The 15565-nt window shown below is 45.0% G+C and overlaps 1 protein-coding gene across 1 annotated transcript; it reads right to left on the reverse strand.

Annotated features, from left to right (window-relative positions):
* Positions 1–14868: 14868 nt before the first annotated feature.
* LOC145799568 (uncharacterized) lies at positions 14869–15237 on the reverse strand. The gene has a single exon (XM_082889163.1). It carries the CDS (start codon positions 15235–15237, stop codon positions 14869–14871), a length of 369 nt encoding a protein of 122 aa, XP_082745289.1.
* Positions 15238–15565: the final 328 nt, after the last annotated feature.

Consider the following 15565-nt stretch of genomic DNA (forward strand, 5'->3'; position numbering starts at 1 on the left):
CTGATCTGGTTGTAATTGGATTGGCCGCGCAATCGGCTCTTTTGGTATATATTTGGACTTTGTCTTTTCTCTTTACGTAAATATTATTTTGTTCTTGACTTTTTGTTTTGTAGGCCGTCGGGAGGATAGCCGACATGGGCCGTCGCTATCACAATGTCGTCGAGCTAATTGGCCGTTTACAAGCCAAGGCTGAGGGCCAAAGGAGTAGGGTATGGACGAAGGGCGCCCATGCCGAGGCCGAGATGGAGAGAGCCCGCAATGTTGAAGAATTGAGATCAGTTGCCGAGAAGAGGGCAAATGCGAGCGACGACGCGCTTAAATTGGCCCAGGAGGCTATCTCTAAATTGGAGGTTAGGTTGGAAGAGATGAAGGCAGCGAAGGAAACAGCCGACCTGAAGGCTGCCAGCGCATTCGATGCTGGGAAGAAGTCAACTTCTGATGAATATGTAGACGAAGTCCCCAAATTTGAAAATCGGGGATTTAAACACGGCTGGCTCAAAGCCCTTATTGCTATTGATGTGACATTGGCTATGCCAATTCCATAAGAGCAAGTGGATGTTGAGCCGCTAGAGTCTGACTCCGAGGGCTAATTTGGGCAGCTCCCGTTTTTGTTTTAGGATTTGCATGTAATTTTCAGTTTTTTACAGCTTTTTGTTTAGTAATTTTCATATGTAAAATGGTTACAATTTGTGTCCAATTTACTTAATAAAAATTCATTTTGTACTTTGCTGTTACTAATGAACGGAATTGTTTGGTTGCTGTTTTGGATAAAACGTTTTGTATACTTGCCGACTACATGATTTGACCGTTTAGAAAGCCAAAAATCAGCACATAGAGTGGTTGTGGCACATATCAATCGGCATGGGACCAAGATGCTCGGCCGGTTAGATTAATAAATCTGCCCTTACCCCAGCCAGTGCATGGACTTCAAGGCATTCTCTCATAATTTCCGTTTAGATAATTAGGCCGTTTTAGAAAGCCAAAAATCAGTGCATGGAGTGGCTGTGGCACATATCAATTGGCATAGGGCCAAGATGCTCGACCGGTTAGATTAATAAATCTGCCCTTGCCCCAGCCAGTGCATGGACTTCAAGGCATTCTCTCATAATTGCCATTTAGATAATTAGGCCGTTTTAACAAGCCAAAAATCAGTGCATGAAGTGGCTGTGGCACATATCAATTGGCATGGGGCCAAGATGCTCGGCCGGTTAGATTAATAAATATGCCATTGCCCCAACCAGTGCATGGACTTCAAGACATTCTCTCATAATTGTCGTTTAGATAATTAGGCCGTTTTAACAAGCCAAAAATCAGTGCATGAAGTGGCTGTGGCACATATCAATCGGTATAGGGCCAAGATGCTCGGCCGATTAGATTAATAAATCTGCCCTTGCCCCAGCCAGTGCATGGAGTGGCTGTGGCACATATCAATCGGCATGGGGCCAAGATGCTCAGCCGGTTAGATTAATAAATCTCCGTCGTTTGGAGAAATTGCCTCGGGGTCGCTGCATACCTACGAATAAATGGGGTGGGTTCGCGCCAGTGGGTCCACTTATTCTTATTCAAACTCGATTTGAACTAGCTTGAGGCGAGGGCGAATGTCAAACAGACTGTTCTTCAGCAACAGAGGAGAGGGACGAACGTTGGTTGAGCTAGATACTGCGGTGAATCGCAGCAGCGAACCTGCGCGTACGGGAGGAAGGACGTCCAAGGAAGGCGAAAAACGTCAACCTTCAAACCGCCGAAACAGATCACCCCGAAGAGAAAAGTATCAACGGGGAAGCTCCCCCCGACCACGACCGAGGAATGAGTCAGACACAACACCATGACCATTGAGTTTTGCGGTATTCGTGGGGAATAAACCGATGACTAAGGCAGATTCCATCGTCAATGATCCGGGTGTAGCGGTCGAGTTCGCTCGACAGATCTTTGGACGACGAGATTTCGAAGTGTTTTGAGAAGGTATTCATGGGGTGGTGAATGGGCTGTACACCGCCTACGAAGTCAGCATGCGTTTGCGCGCCGCGCGGCGGGAAATAGAGAAAATGGGCGAACGGGTTCGCAGTTCGAAGGCTCGAGCGGAAAAGGCCGAGGGCGAGCTTAGAGAGCTTAGGAAGGTTAAAGTCTCCGATCTGCATGCGGCGGGTCAGTCTAACCCGATTGCGGACGAGAGGATGACCCAATGACTATTGAGTCATGCCATCGCTGACCGAGATACGGCAGGCATGTTTGCCATAGCAAATGCGAGGGCCAAGAGTTACGAGCAGGGTTTTTATGATGGCCGGAAGATTGGGATTGACAAAACGAAAGAGACACTTGCTGAGGAGGTTTGCCGATACGAGAATCGCGATTTTAAGCATGGTTTGATCGTGGCTCTTCAAGCCGCGGAGGCTCTCCGAGCGAAGGGTGTCGATTTCAACTTATGTGGCCTGGATCATCGTGATCATTTGCCATTTTTCACTTTTGAAGTTGAAAAGAGGGATGACGAGGGAGACGCCGAATAAAAATACTCATTATAAATGTTCAAACGCGGATTGCGTCTAAGATTATGTAATTATTGGTTGGTCGAATGAAAAAGTATTTTATTTTCAATGTTTTGTTATAAGTTGTGTTCAACACACACGTGATTACATGTGTTTTATTATATAAATGTTTGAATAAACGTATTTCAGACGATTGTATGGACATTGTTCGGCCTGATTTAATCGACATTGTGTCACGCACGACCCGAAGGGTTCATCGGCCCAAAGACGTCAATCGTGATACCCAAAGACGTCATTCGCCGATGGGGCTCCGAATCCGGAGACTTTAATTGGCCAATCGTGATATCTACAAAGGGCGCTCCGAAATCCGGAGGCTTGATCGGCCCAAAGACGCCATTCGCCGATGGGGCTCCGAATCCGGAGACTTTAATTGGCCAATCGTGATATCCACGAAGGGCACTCCGAATCCGGAGGCTTGATCGGCCTAAAGACGTCATTCGCCGATGGGGCTCTGAATCTGAAGACTTTTAATTGGCCAGTCATGATATCCACGAAGGACGCTCCAAATCCAGAGGCTTTAATTGGCCAATCGTGATATCCACGAAGGGCGCTCCGAATCCGGAGGCCTGATCAGCCCAAAGACGTCATTCATTGATGGGGCTCCGAATCCGGAGACTTTAATTGGCTAATCGTGATATCCACGAAGGGCATTCCGAATCCGGAGGCTTGATCGGCCCAAAGACGTCATTCGTCGATGGGGCTCCAAATTCGGAGACTTTAATTGGCCAGTCATGATATCCACGAAGGGCGCTCCGAATCTAGAGGCTTGATCGGCCCAAAGACGTCATTCGCCGATGGGGCTCTGAATTCGAAAACTTTAATTGGCCAGTCGTGAAATCTACGAAGGGCGCTCCGTATCAGAAGGCTTGATCGGCCCAAAGACGTCATTCGTCGATGGGGCTCCGAATCCGGAGACTTTAATTGGCCAATCGTGATATCCACGAAGGGCGCTCCGAATCCGGAGGCTTGATCGGCCCAAAGACGTCATTCACCGATGGAGCTCCGAATCCGAAGACTTTAATTGGCCAATCATGATATCCACGAAGGGCGCTCCGAATCCGGAGGCTTGATCGGCCCAAAGACGTCATTCGCCGAAGGGGCTCCGAATCCAGAGACTTTAATTGGCCAGTCATGATATCCACGAAGGGCGCTCCGAATCCGGAGGCTTTAATTAGCCAATCGTGATATCCACGAAGGGCCCTCTGAATCCAAAGGCTTGATCGGCCCAAAGACGTCATTCGCCGATGGGGCTCCGAATCCGGAGACTTTAATTGGCCAATCGTGATATCCACGAAGGGCGATCTGAATCCGAAGGCTTTAATTGGAACATCTTTGAACTAGATTCTGTAGTAGGTAAATGGGAATCTTTGTATTACAGAAAAAGAGATGTACATAGCGAACAGTTTAGAGCAAGTATCATGTCCCACAAGTCGGGTTAATGATATAATTTGCGTGAATGCGTGGAATTCCAAGGCCGTGGCAGACTCTTTCCTGACATGTCTTTGAGCCGATAAGCCCCTACTCCGTTGATCGAATCAATCTGGTAGGGGCCATCCCAGTTAGGACCCAATTTTTCATCGGTCGGTTTCCTGTCAGCTGGAAGCACCTTCTTCAGGATCAATTCTCTTGGTGTGTAGCGACGCAGCTGAACCCGTTGATTATACGACTTTGCCAGCTGCTGCTGGTACCGCGCCATTGACGCAAGGGCTTGGTCTCTTCGTTCTTCAATTAGAATCAAATCCAAAGCCAACATCATGTCATTTTGGCCTGTATCAAAGACTTGCGACTTGAGTGTCGGGCGGCCAATCTCCAGGGGTAAGATTGCCTGGGTTCCAAAGCATAGGGCAAACAGTGTTTCTCCAGTCGATCTTCTCGGTGTAGTTCGATGAGCCCACAGTACACTCGGTAATTCTTCGACCCATCTGCCTTTGGCCTTCTCCAGCCTCCTCTTGATGCCGTCCAAGATGGATTTATTAGAGGTTTCGGCTTGGCCATTGCTTTGGGGATAAGCCGGCGTAGAAACGTAAGGCCGAATACCGTATTTGCTGCACAGCTCTCGGTATACGCCACAATCAAACTGGGTGCCGTTGTTTGAGATAAGAGCTTTGGGAATGCCGAATCATGTTATGATGTTCCTCCACACAAAGCGCTTAACGTCAACATCTCGGATGTGTGTTAATGCCTCCGCTTCGACCCATTTCGTGAAGTAATCTGTTGCGACGATCAGGTATCGCTTGTTCCCTGGGGCCCTCGGCAATGGTCCTACGATATCAAGCCCCCACTGGGCAAACGACCAAGGACTGGTGATTGAGTTCAACTCTTCAGCAGGCAAATGGTTTAACGGGGAGAATTTCTGGCATTGTTCACACTTTTTTGCATAACATTCGGCGTCCGCTCTCATTGTCGGCCAATAATACCCCTGCGTTATAGCTCGATGGACCAAAGAGCGTCCGCCAGAATAGGCTCCACAACTACCTTCGTGAATTTCAGTCAGAAGCTCCCCGACTTTATCCGGGTGCACACATTCCAAATATGGGCCAGAGAGTGACTTTTTATAAAGCCTCCCTTGTGGGTCCAAGTAGTATCGCATGGTGTAGACACCCCATTTTTGACCGTCCTCAAGACTTGGACATCACCATTTGAACACTCGGTGATCATCCATGTTTGTGTTCGTTTGGAGTTCCTGGAGGCCTCGGCTCGCGTGCCTTGCCTCAGGATCTCCGAACTCGACCGTTTAGTGTCTGGTTTCACACCAAACACTTGTGTTTTGCCTTGGAGAGGCAGGGTAGGGCTTGTAGACCATCCCCAACCACCACCGGCAATGGCTAGAGGCCACCGGCTGGTTTTTGCTGCCATCGGCAATTTATATTGCCGGCCGGCACTCTTTTTGGCCAAGATGGCATTTTTGGCCGGCCGATTACTGTGCATCTGCTTTAGCAGATATTTTAAGACAGCTGTCTTGCTTTTGCTCCCCTCCATACACGTGTATGGAGGGATCTCCCTCTTATGAAGCTTGTCTTGTAAGCTTTACAAGACAAGAAGTGCCATATAGAGAGAGAGAGAGCTCTTGGCTGAGGGGTTAGACATTTTGAGATATTTTGAGAGCTTAGACAGCCATTGTTAGGGTTTGAGATCTAGGGTTAGGGTTTGTTACACCTTATCTCTCTCTTTTTCCCTCTTGTGTGTGTTTTAGTGTGTTTGTGTCTTACTATTGCACACAAACACATAGTGTTTCACCTTCCTTTAGCTACTGAGGTTCTAAAGGGTTGTTCTTGGTGTTCTTGAGTGGTTTTGAGCTTAAAGTACCAGCTGGTCCACCATTTGTGAAGAAAGTCTTCAAGGGTAACAATTTTGACTTTATATTCCCCATTTTTGCATTGATTTTCTACCTATCTTAGAGCTATTTTTGTGCTTATTGTATAACATAAAAAAGTTCTGTTTTTAGGCCCTCTTTATTGTTTATTAAAAGTGTTTTGTTGTTTGAGGGTGGTTGACCCCCCTTAGGCCTTGAAAGGCCTCATTTTGTGCCCTTTTGTGCTAGCTCCGGGATTTTGGTGTTGGGGTCTCTTCACCACTGAAATCTTGAGGGATTTCAGTGGTGAAGATGATGCCTTGAAGTCCCAAGAAGGAGAGGGCCACCCCCTCTCCTTGTTGTCCTTGAAAAGGGCATGTTTTGGCCTCTTGAGAGAGCATTATGCTTGAGTGTGTTGAGCATGTTTAGGCTGTTTTTCATGCTTATATATCCATAATATAACATGATTTTAAGTTGGCTTTGGTACTCCATGCATACTTAGCATAGTTGCCTTGTAATGCCTTGTTATGCCTTAACATGTCTTAGGTTGTTAGCCTTTGTTGGAACATGTTTTAGGCTTAGTCTTGTGAAGATTTTGTGCATGTTTTGCCATGTTCTAGGTCTGTCCTAGGTTGTTTGGGTTGATTTTGGCATGCTTGATATAGCTCCTTTGTATTTGGGCTTGTTGGCCTTGAGTATGTGCATGTGTAGCATGACATCTTTGCATCGATTTGGTGATTTGGGGTCCCCCCACATGTTGTTTCAGTCCCGTTTCCATGCTTGTTTGATTGCCTTGCATGCCTCTTTAATGCTTTGGAAGCTTGTGTAGCAATGCTCCATGTTTTGACCATTATGCATGCCTTTGTTTTTTGAGTCACTTAGATGCCATCTAAGTAGTCCTTTAGCCTTGTTTTAACATGCTACAAACCTGTTTTTTTAGCTACTTAATGCATGCCATGTTTGGTCTTGCTAAGTGTAGTTCAATGCTCCATTGATTTGCTTTGAGCATTTGGGCCATTTGTTGCATGCTTGGCTTGATTTATTGCTTGGTTTGGCACCATGTTTTAGCATGATTTCAATGCTTATGTTGCATGCTAATTAGTCCATGATTCCCCCTTTCAAATGTGTTTGAGGGTTGTGCAATTTGTGCTTAAGTGTTGGCCTTCAATTAGGTGCATGTGTGCATGTATATTTGGTCCTTCATTATAGCATTTTGGCTACTGTTTTAGGCCTATTTAGAGCTGCCTAATTCATGTTTAAGTCCATCTTTTCATCTATTTGCATTGCCATAGGTACGCTTGTATGCTTGCATAAGCTTGCCCCCCATGCCATGTTGCATCCTTAGCTTGTATGCTTAGGTTGCATTGCATCTTGCATGCATGCCTTGTTCCTTGACTTAGTGATAGAAATTGGGCCTTGTTTGGTTTGATTGGTTTGCATTGCATTTGAAATCAAAGTTGCATACTTGGTTCTTCGGGCCATCATGCATGGAAATGCGTGATTGGTGGTCCGAGAATCGAGGCACATGCCCCTTTGAGTCATTATCATAATAAGGGACATGGTTGGTGCATATATGCCTTGAATTGTGCTGCCATGCTTTGCCTTGCCCTCTGTTGCTGTCATTTGCAGATTCTGCAAGAACACTCTGCCAACCGGCAGTGTAAAGTGCCGACCGGCAACAATTCCTCTGCCGACAGCTTCATTTTGTGCCGATGGCCAGACACCACTGCCGGTGGTAATTCCACTCAGCCGATGGCACTCCCCAGTGTCCAGGGATGCGGTCCTGAGGTTTTGACAGCCTCCATAGGAGTGAAGGAAGGAAAACAGAGGCAGCCTATGCATGGCGGCGCATTTCCCGAGGCGGTTTATCTGTTTTCTTAGCTTAATTTAATTTGTTAATTAAATTAATTAATTTGTAATTATTAATTAGCTTGCGTAATTAATTAATTTGTAATATTTATTTGGTCCCTCCGAGTGAGGGCAAATCTGTAATAAGTGTGCGTGAGTGTGTGTATGTCTTCCAACCTCACGTCTTTCTTCCCTTTTATTTACCTGCTTACGATGGTAGATTAGGGCACGTTTAATTTAGCATACCTTATGCTATGCATGTGTGCATCCATGCATTTGTATTGCATGCATTAGGCTCGGTACATCACGCTAACTGCATTTGTACTTCAATTCAAAAATTGAATGTGTGATAGTTGATCGCATTTCATATGCCATTCTTAGGTTAACCGAACCTATCTAATTGCATCATGTATGTGTTGCATTAGGCAATTTAACATGAACTAGGACACGCATGTTTGCTAACTAGTTTACCGTTTTGGCACGGAGTACGATGTAAGTATTTATGCTTTAGCATCTCGCATGTGTGTGAATGTTAACATGACAGTATGATTGCCATGCGGCTAAATGCTTATATAAGTTTAAATTGTTTGAATGCCTGTGGGTGAAGGTTGGATTGTTTGAGTTGGAAAAACTCATTAAAATCTGTGTTTTAGCCTACTTGCGAGTAGCAAAATTTAAAGCATTTTCAAAACGAACGGATATGCAATGTTTCTTTCCAAATTAGGCAATCTAGTCTATACTTGTTTGCTGCGCGCATAACATAGTAATTCTAGGCTAATAATTGGAATAAGAACACATAACATTTTCAAAATCGGATATCATGGTTAGTAGAGGCCGGTCTTCGGACCGGGCGAAAGGGGGTGCTCATAGCTGACCTTCCCCGATCGTACCCAAGCTCCCGAGCCGAGACAACTCCGGTGATGACGGACATGTGGCCTTCAGCACCGAGTCAGGGTTTCCTAAATTTCCCCATTTTAAAAAATATTTAGGTGGCGACTCTGTATCTGGCAAAGCAGTCCATGTTTGGCACTACTTTTTCAAAAATTTGTTTCTCAAAACGATTTGCCAGATTTGGACTCTTTGGTTCAGATTAAGAACCGCGACACAAATCGAGTCCAAACCGTAGCATGAGGCCCACGGGCGCGTCTACACATGGCTTTGTTTCGCAACTTGTGTGCTTCTTTCTTATCCTCTGGGAGTTGTTCAAAAGATAGGAATGCAACAATGGGATCCATCCAACTTGGTACAGATTCTATAACATTGATTTGGACTTCCTCTGATGGGCCAATGCTTGGCTCTAGGATAAATCCTACTTCAATAGTCTGTTTAATCTCTAAGTTGATTGTAGAGGCTAGGCAAGCCAAGGCATCTGCATGGGTGTTCTGATCACGTGTTATCTGGTTCAACTCATGATGGTTAAATTTTGCCAACAGGGAATTGGCCGTTTTCATGTAGGCCGCCATACGGTTGTTTCTTGCCACGTACTCTCCTTTAGCTGATTGATCACCAGCTTTGAGTCGCAAAACACAAGCAGAAGCCGAGCACCCAGAATATGCGCATTCCGCAATCCGACTAAAAGGGCTTCGTATTCGGCATCATTATTTGATGCTTCGAAGCCGAGCTTGACGACTTACTCAATTATTGCGCCGTCGGGGGTCATGATTACAACTCCAGCTCCACTGCCCCGCTGATTGGACGTTCCATCACAATACAACTGCCAGATGTCCCCAACATAAATCCTCCAGTTCGGCTTTGGTCGAATTTCATCTGATTTGAAGTCGGCGACATCAGATTTGAAGTCGGCAAGGCCCCCTGTGAATTCGGTGATAAAGTCGACAAGCACCTGTCCCTTGATTGAGGTTCTGGGTAGAAATTGAATATCGTACTGGCCAAGTTCCAAAGCCCACTTTGAAACACGTCTAGATGCTTCCACACTGCGTAGTACTGATCAGAGGGGATAATCTGTTAGCACCCCAATGCTATGCCCCTGGAAGTAATGCATGAGCTTCCTTACCGCCATAACTAGGGCTAGGATGAGCTTTTCCAGCGGAATATAGCGTGTTTCGACGTCAACCATTGCCTTGCTCACATAATACACTAGCCGCTGCTCCCCCATCTCTTCCTTTATCAATACGGCACTGACGGCTTGGTCAGAAACTGCTAGGTACAAAATGAGCGGGTCGCCAGCAGAGGGTGTTGTCAGGAGTGGTACTGAGCGGAGGTAGGTCTTCAGGCCGTTGAAAGCGGCTTCGCACTCAGCAGACCATTCAAAGGCCTTGCCCTGTCGTAGTGTATGAAAGAATTGTCGGCAGCAATCTGTGGATCGGCTGATAAGCCTGTTGAGTGCGGCAGCCATCCCCATCAACTTTTGAACCTCCTTTACTGAACGAGGGGAGCCGAGCTCCAGGATTGCTGTGATTTACCTTGGGTTGGCTTCGATTCCTTTGTGGTTGACAATGTAGCCCAAGAATTTGCCAGAGCCGATACCAAACGCACATTTGGAAGTGTTCAACTTTATTCTATATTTGCGTAGGATGCCGAATGTCTCTTCCAGATCGGCTATATGATTCTGCTCTTCTTTGGACTTAACCACCATATCGTCAATGTACACTTCCATAGTTTTGCTGAGTTTCTCCTTAAACATGGTGGTGACCAGCCTCTGGTAGGTTGCCCATGCATTCTTCAACCCAAAAGGCATTACCTTATAGCAATAGGTTCCTCTTGGGGTGAGGAATGCAGTTTTCTCTTGATCCTCCGGATGCATAGCGATTTGATGATAACCTCTATAGGCATCAAGGAAGCTCATACGCTGATGGCGTGCCGTAGCATCTATAAGCTGGTCTATCCTGGGAAGAGGAAAACAATCCTTTGGGTAGGCTTTGTTTAGGTCCGCGAAGTCGACGCACACTCGCCAAGTCCCATTTTTCTTCTTCACCACCACTGTATTAGAGAGCCATGTAGGTAGGTCACCTCCCTAACTACTCCGGCATCAAGTAGCCTGTCAACCTCCTCAACAACGGCGACAGTGTGCTCTGCGGCTGACCGCCGGCTTTTCTGAATGATCGGCTTGCACTTAGGATCGACATTCAAATGGTGTTGTGAAACTGACGGATCTATACCCGGCATCTCGTACGAAGTCCATGCAAAGACATCAAGGTTGCTGAGCAGGAAAGATACTAGCTGCTGTCTGTCGGCCTGATTCAAGGAGGCGCCGACCATGAAGAACTTGTCTGGGCTTCCATCGATTTGAACTCGTTCCAAGTCTTCCGTTGCCTTTTCATTTGAGAGCCGCCCGACATCGTCGAGGCTTTCTCGATCCAACAACTTAATGGAATTCACCTGTAGTTCCTTTGGCGTTTTCTCAACGAGGAGATAACATGCTTGTGCCGATTTCTAGAAGCCACGGATTTGCTCAATACCACGTTCTGTAGGGAAGCAGAGTAGCTGATGATAGGTGTTGGGCACGGCTCGCATAGTATGCAACCAGGATCGCCCCATGATGAGATTATACGGCAACGACAGCTTGACGACCAAGAATCCCACATCCACTGTTCGGGAGCCTGCTCGAACGGGAAGTCTGATTTTCCCCAACGGGTACTCTGGATTGGCATTGAAGCCGAATGGTAGATAAGGGGCTCGAGAGAGATCCGATTTGGAGAAGCCGAGTTTGGTGAATGTCTTGTAGTACATAATCTCCGATATGCTCCCCGGATCAATGAGTACGCGCTCAACTGTGAATCGGTTTACGCGTAACTCAATTACCAAGGGATCAATATGGGGCAGTGTTACTTCGGCCAAATCCGAATCATCAAAAGTGATAACCTCGGCTTCATGGGGTCGTTTAGCCGGAGTGAGTTGCTCTTGAGGGTAAGACTTCGACTGAATCGCGTGCACTGTTGATGACATTGGCAGGCTGTATATCATGTGGATCACGCGAAGCGCATGTGAATCCTGTGTCAAGGCTATTGCTTTGGTTAGGTTTCCTTTTCGGACATACCGTTGTAGCTGACCATCTTGTACCAATTTACCGTCGTACAAGGTGAATGACGGTGCTTTGAATTTCTTGGGAAGCACTGTCTTTGCAATCCGTCGTACAAAAGGACCGTATTGATCGTCATCCGAGCTGTTTCTTCTTCGCTTACGCCTTGTACGGAGACTCTCTTCAGAAGAATTGGAAATTTCAGATCGTCCATTCTTCTTGGGCTCTGAGGATAATGAGTTGGAGTTACTATCAGTATCTTGTTGTCGACTGCCCTCACGAATCGTCCCGGGCCTTGGTATGCAGATTGTTTGGACTTCACCACCTCCAAGGCCAAATCCTGACGGAGATGTTTGTTCTCTGCGATCATGTTCTCCAATCTTTGTTCGTTTTGCTTTGCTTGTTGCAGGATCGCTTGCATTGCTTCGTGCTCCGAAGTTGAGGGTGAGGCGAAATTCAAGGCATGTCTTGCGGCGATAGTCTCTGTTCCAAGCATGTTTGTTGGAGTGGTTTCATCTTGCAGTATAGGGTCGACAGTGACTATCGAAGGATCTTCCGTCACGCTCGCCATGGATGTGCTTGGATATTCCCACAGACGGCGCCAGTTGTAGAGAAGTGGTTTGGAAATACTCTTCAGATCCTGAAGAACGCTCGTAATCCTCTTCTGGTCACCTGAAAAGGAATAAACACTCCGGTCGAGGGTGCCGGAATTAGCACTCCGACGGACAAGTCAGTCTCCACACTCAAGAATGCTTGTATTCTAAGTTAAGCACAACAATTCTCACATACATCTTTCTGGCTGATATTCTTCTATTTATATCTTTTCTTCCATGGGCCTCGGGATTAGGTCCATTTCCAACTCATATTCGGCACATTTTATAATAGACCGACCTTCACTCGGCCCCTTGCCTAATCGGTTAGTTGGCCGAATAGGGTTGGATTTGAGCTTGCGAGCCAATTGCCGGGTGCTTCAAATCTCGACTCTTCGAGATTAGACTATCTGGAATATCTACAGCTCCCTCTTCTCGGCCCCCACATCATTTAATTCAGACTTGTCAATAAAATCAATCAAATCCTTCATACCCCTATCTCTCCTACAGTAGCCTTTTCTCTCACTTATAGTCTTAATTTCATTTAAATCTCCACATAGACACCAGGGATTTTGGAAATTTATCTTTATTTTTAACAAACCATCACATAATTTCTTTCTATCACCAACTAAATTTGGAGCATATATATTGAGAATAGCACAACTAAAAGAATTAAACAGAGTACCTGACAGCAGTATAAATCTTCTACTGCTACAACAAGCTTGTAATTGGAACACTTCAGGATCCCAAATACATAAAAGGCCTCCAGACAAGCCTATAGAGTCTACGACCATAAAGTCCATTTTGTCTCTTGTCCACATTGTTCTGACATCCTTTTCTGTAAGTGCAGATTTTTTGGTTTCTTGAAATAAAGCTACATCTACTTTTATTTCCTTTAAAAGTTGTCTTAATTTTCCTTTCTTCTGGTACCTACCCACACCCCTAATGTTCCATGAGAATATCTTCATAAGAACTTGAAAATCACCTCTTGAGCCCCAAGACAGAGACATCCTATGCCAATACTCCAATACCCCTCACAACTCTTTCTTTATCCTTTACCTCTAGTTCCATAATTTTGTTTAGGGCTTCATCCTCTTTTCCATTGAAACTCATGGCCAAAGGTTTCCCCATCTGCAGCGTAGCTTGAGCTTCATTCAGCAGTAATCTGCCTTCATCATCACCATTCTCCATCGAAGCTGAAATGGATGCTTCAACTATAGCTGCCCGTAATACTGCTCCTTTTTTAGATTATTTGCTTGATGATGCCCCTTTGTGGCCAAATCTTTTCACAAGGTCAAAATAACCTTTTCCTTGGGGATGATTCCTATTTTTAACTGTCTTTATAACTTTCCTCTTTCCTTTCTTCCTCTGCAAAGCAGAGTTACAGACCATATCATTCTCTTTCACCTGAGATGAGCTAGAAGTTAAATTGAGAGGCCCATTAGCCTGTACCCAATTAATTACATTGGCCCCGACGTGAGTTGTATTAAGTTCTCCCATTTCATTGCTTCCTTGGTTTAGGTCCAACACCACCTCCAGGTTAAGCCCAGATCGATTGATATTTGATCCACTTAAACTCCTTACAAAACCAGGCATGCACACCTGATCATCATGTCCCTGACACATCTTTGTATAGTCGTCGTTGATATCACCCACCTCCATCATTCTCTTGCATGCGCCAACCTCGATTTCTTTGGTCAATGAATTGCGAGACTCTGCAATTTTTGTTTCACCCAACTTGTTTGAATCTTTGTCCAGCTGTACATCTTTACCCTTTCCATATGCCTTCTCACCTCTTGTCAACTCTGGATTTTGGCCCACCTCCTTGGCTGACTCATCTGCCCTGTCAGCATTCTCTTCTTCGCCTCTGTTGCTCTCTTCACTATTTTGCTGACCATGACCGTTTGAGCTATTATGATCATCAACCAGAACTTGTTGATTCTTGCTAACACATGAACATGTATCCTTACTTGATTGTGCTTCAACGATTTGATCTTCGCTCACCAACACAGGGTGTAATATACCGTTACATTCCAAGTTTATTACCTTGTTGATCTGCTCCATACTACTCGTGAGAATCATGATCCTGGCACAATCAAAAGATTTTGGTTGACACAGATCCTTATCCAAGTAGAGAACCTCTCTCCACATAATGCCAATTCTTGTAAAGTTTGTTCTATTCCATAAATTTAATGGAATACCATAACAGCTGAGCCACACTGTCCGTTCCTGTTTCATCACAAGTCCAGGCCTCCATTGGATAAAGTCATCACACCATTCCGTGCTTACCTCCCGAATGACCTCCATTTTAGAGTTCATTTCCTCCTTGGATTTGAAAGATAGCACTACATCCCTACTCCCTCCCTTTCTAACCACAACATCCGCAATACCTCTTTCTTCATGTTCTTTTTCCAAATTAATGTCTGTAAAAATAGTCTTGAGGCGCACTATAACACTCTCATACAACCACCCATTGCCAATTTCCTACCCCTTTGTTGTGGAAAGGCCACCTCCACCAACACCAGTCACTCTTTTTGCTGCCTCTGCATATGATCTTCTAACCACAAAAACATTCTTCCTATTCATAGCTTCCACAGTTGGGATCAATGGTTTGGATTAGTGAAAGTAACTAGGGCCCTCCTTCACAGTTTCTCTTCCAAACTCTGCAAGCTTTACCTTGATTGCTTTGTCATCCACCCACAGACCATTAGCTCGTTGCATAACTACCTGGGCGGCAACTGCACAGTCAAATCTTACAAATCCAAATCTAGAGTTTGTTACTCTTCTTCTTTTTTGCGGAATAAAAACATCCTTGACTACTCCATACTTCATGAATAAGTTAAACAAGCTCTTGGGATCCAAACTTCTTGGCAAGTTGTCCACAAATATGGTGAAGAAGCCCGAACTGACATACCTACTGCCTTGAGTTGCCCTGCGTCTTACCACCGGAATCCATCCACCTTGCTGAGTTCCTTGTCTCGCCATGTAAACCTATTTTACTTAGTTTTTTGCTTGAATTTGGTTAAAATTTTAACCAAATTGACAGTTTAATTGGTTTGTTGTGGATGAGCATCGAAAATATTTAATCATATATTTTTCCTGAATCTACACAATAAGCATGACTAGTATAATTATTTTCTAAATATAATAATATAATCTATAATATATAACTCAACCACACAACTACTTAATCTTTTGCCAAAAGAAAATGTTACCAAATTTTTATTTGTCAAAATGTTTTAATTTTTCAAAGACTAGTAGGAACAGTAAGACAATATTTCATTTTAAATTTTTACCTAATATCTCAAAATAA

This window comes from Camellia sinensis, chromosome 9, assembly GCF_055761805.1.
Source record: "Camellia sinensis isolate YWXY chromosome 9, ASM5576180v1, whole genome shotgun sequence".
Taxonomy (NCBI): domain Eukaryota; kingdom Viridiplantae; phylum Streptophyta; class Magnoliopsida; order Ericales; family Theaceae; genus Camellia; species Camellia sinensis.

Coding starts and splice junctions, on each gene's coding strand:
- LOC145799568 (XM_082889163.1), bottom strand. CDS start 15,237: ATGGCGAGACAAGGAACTCAGCAAGGTGGATGGATTCCGGTGGTAAGA.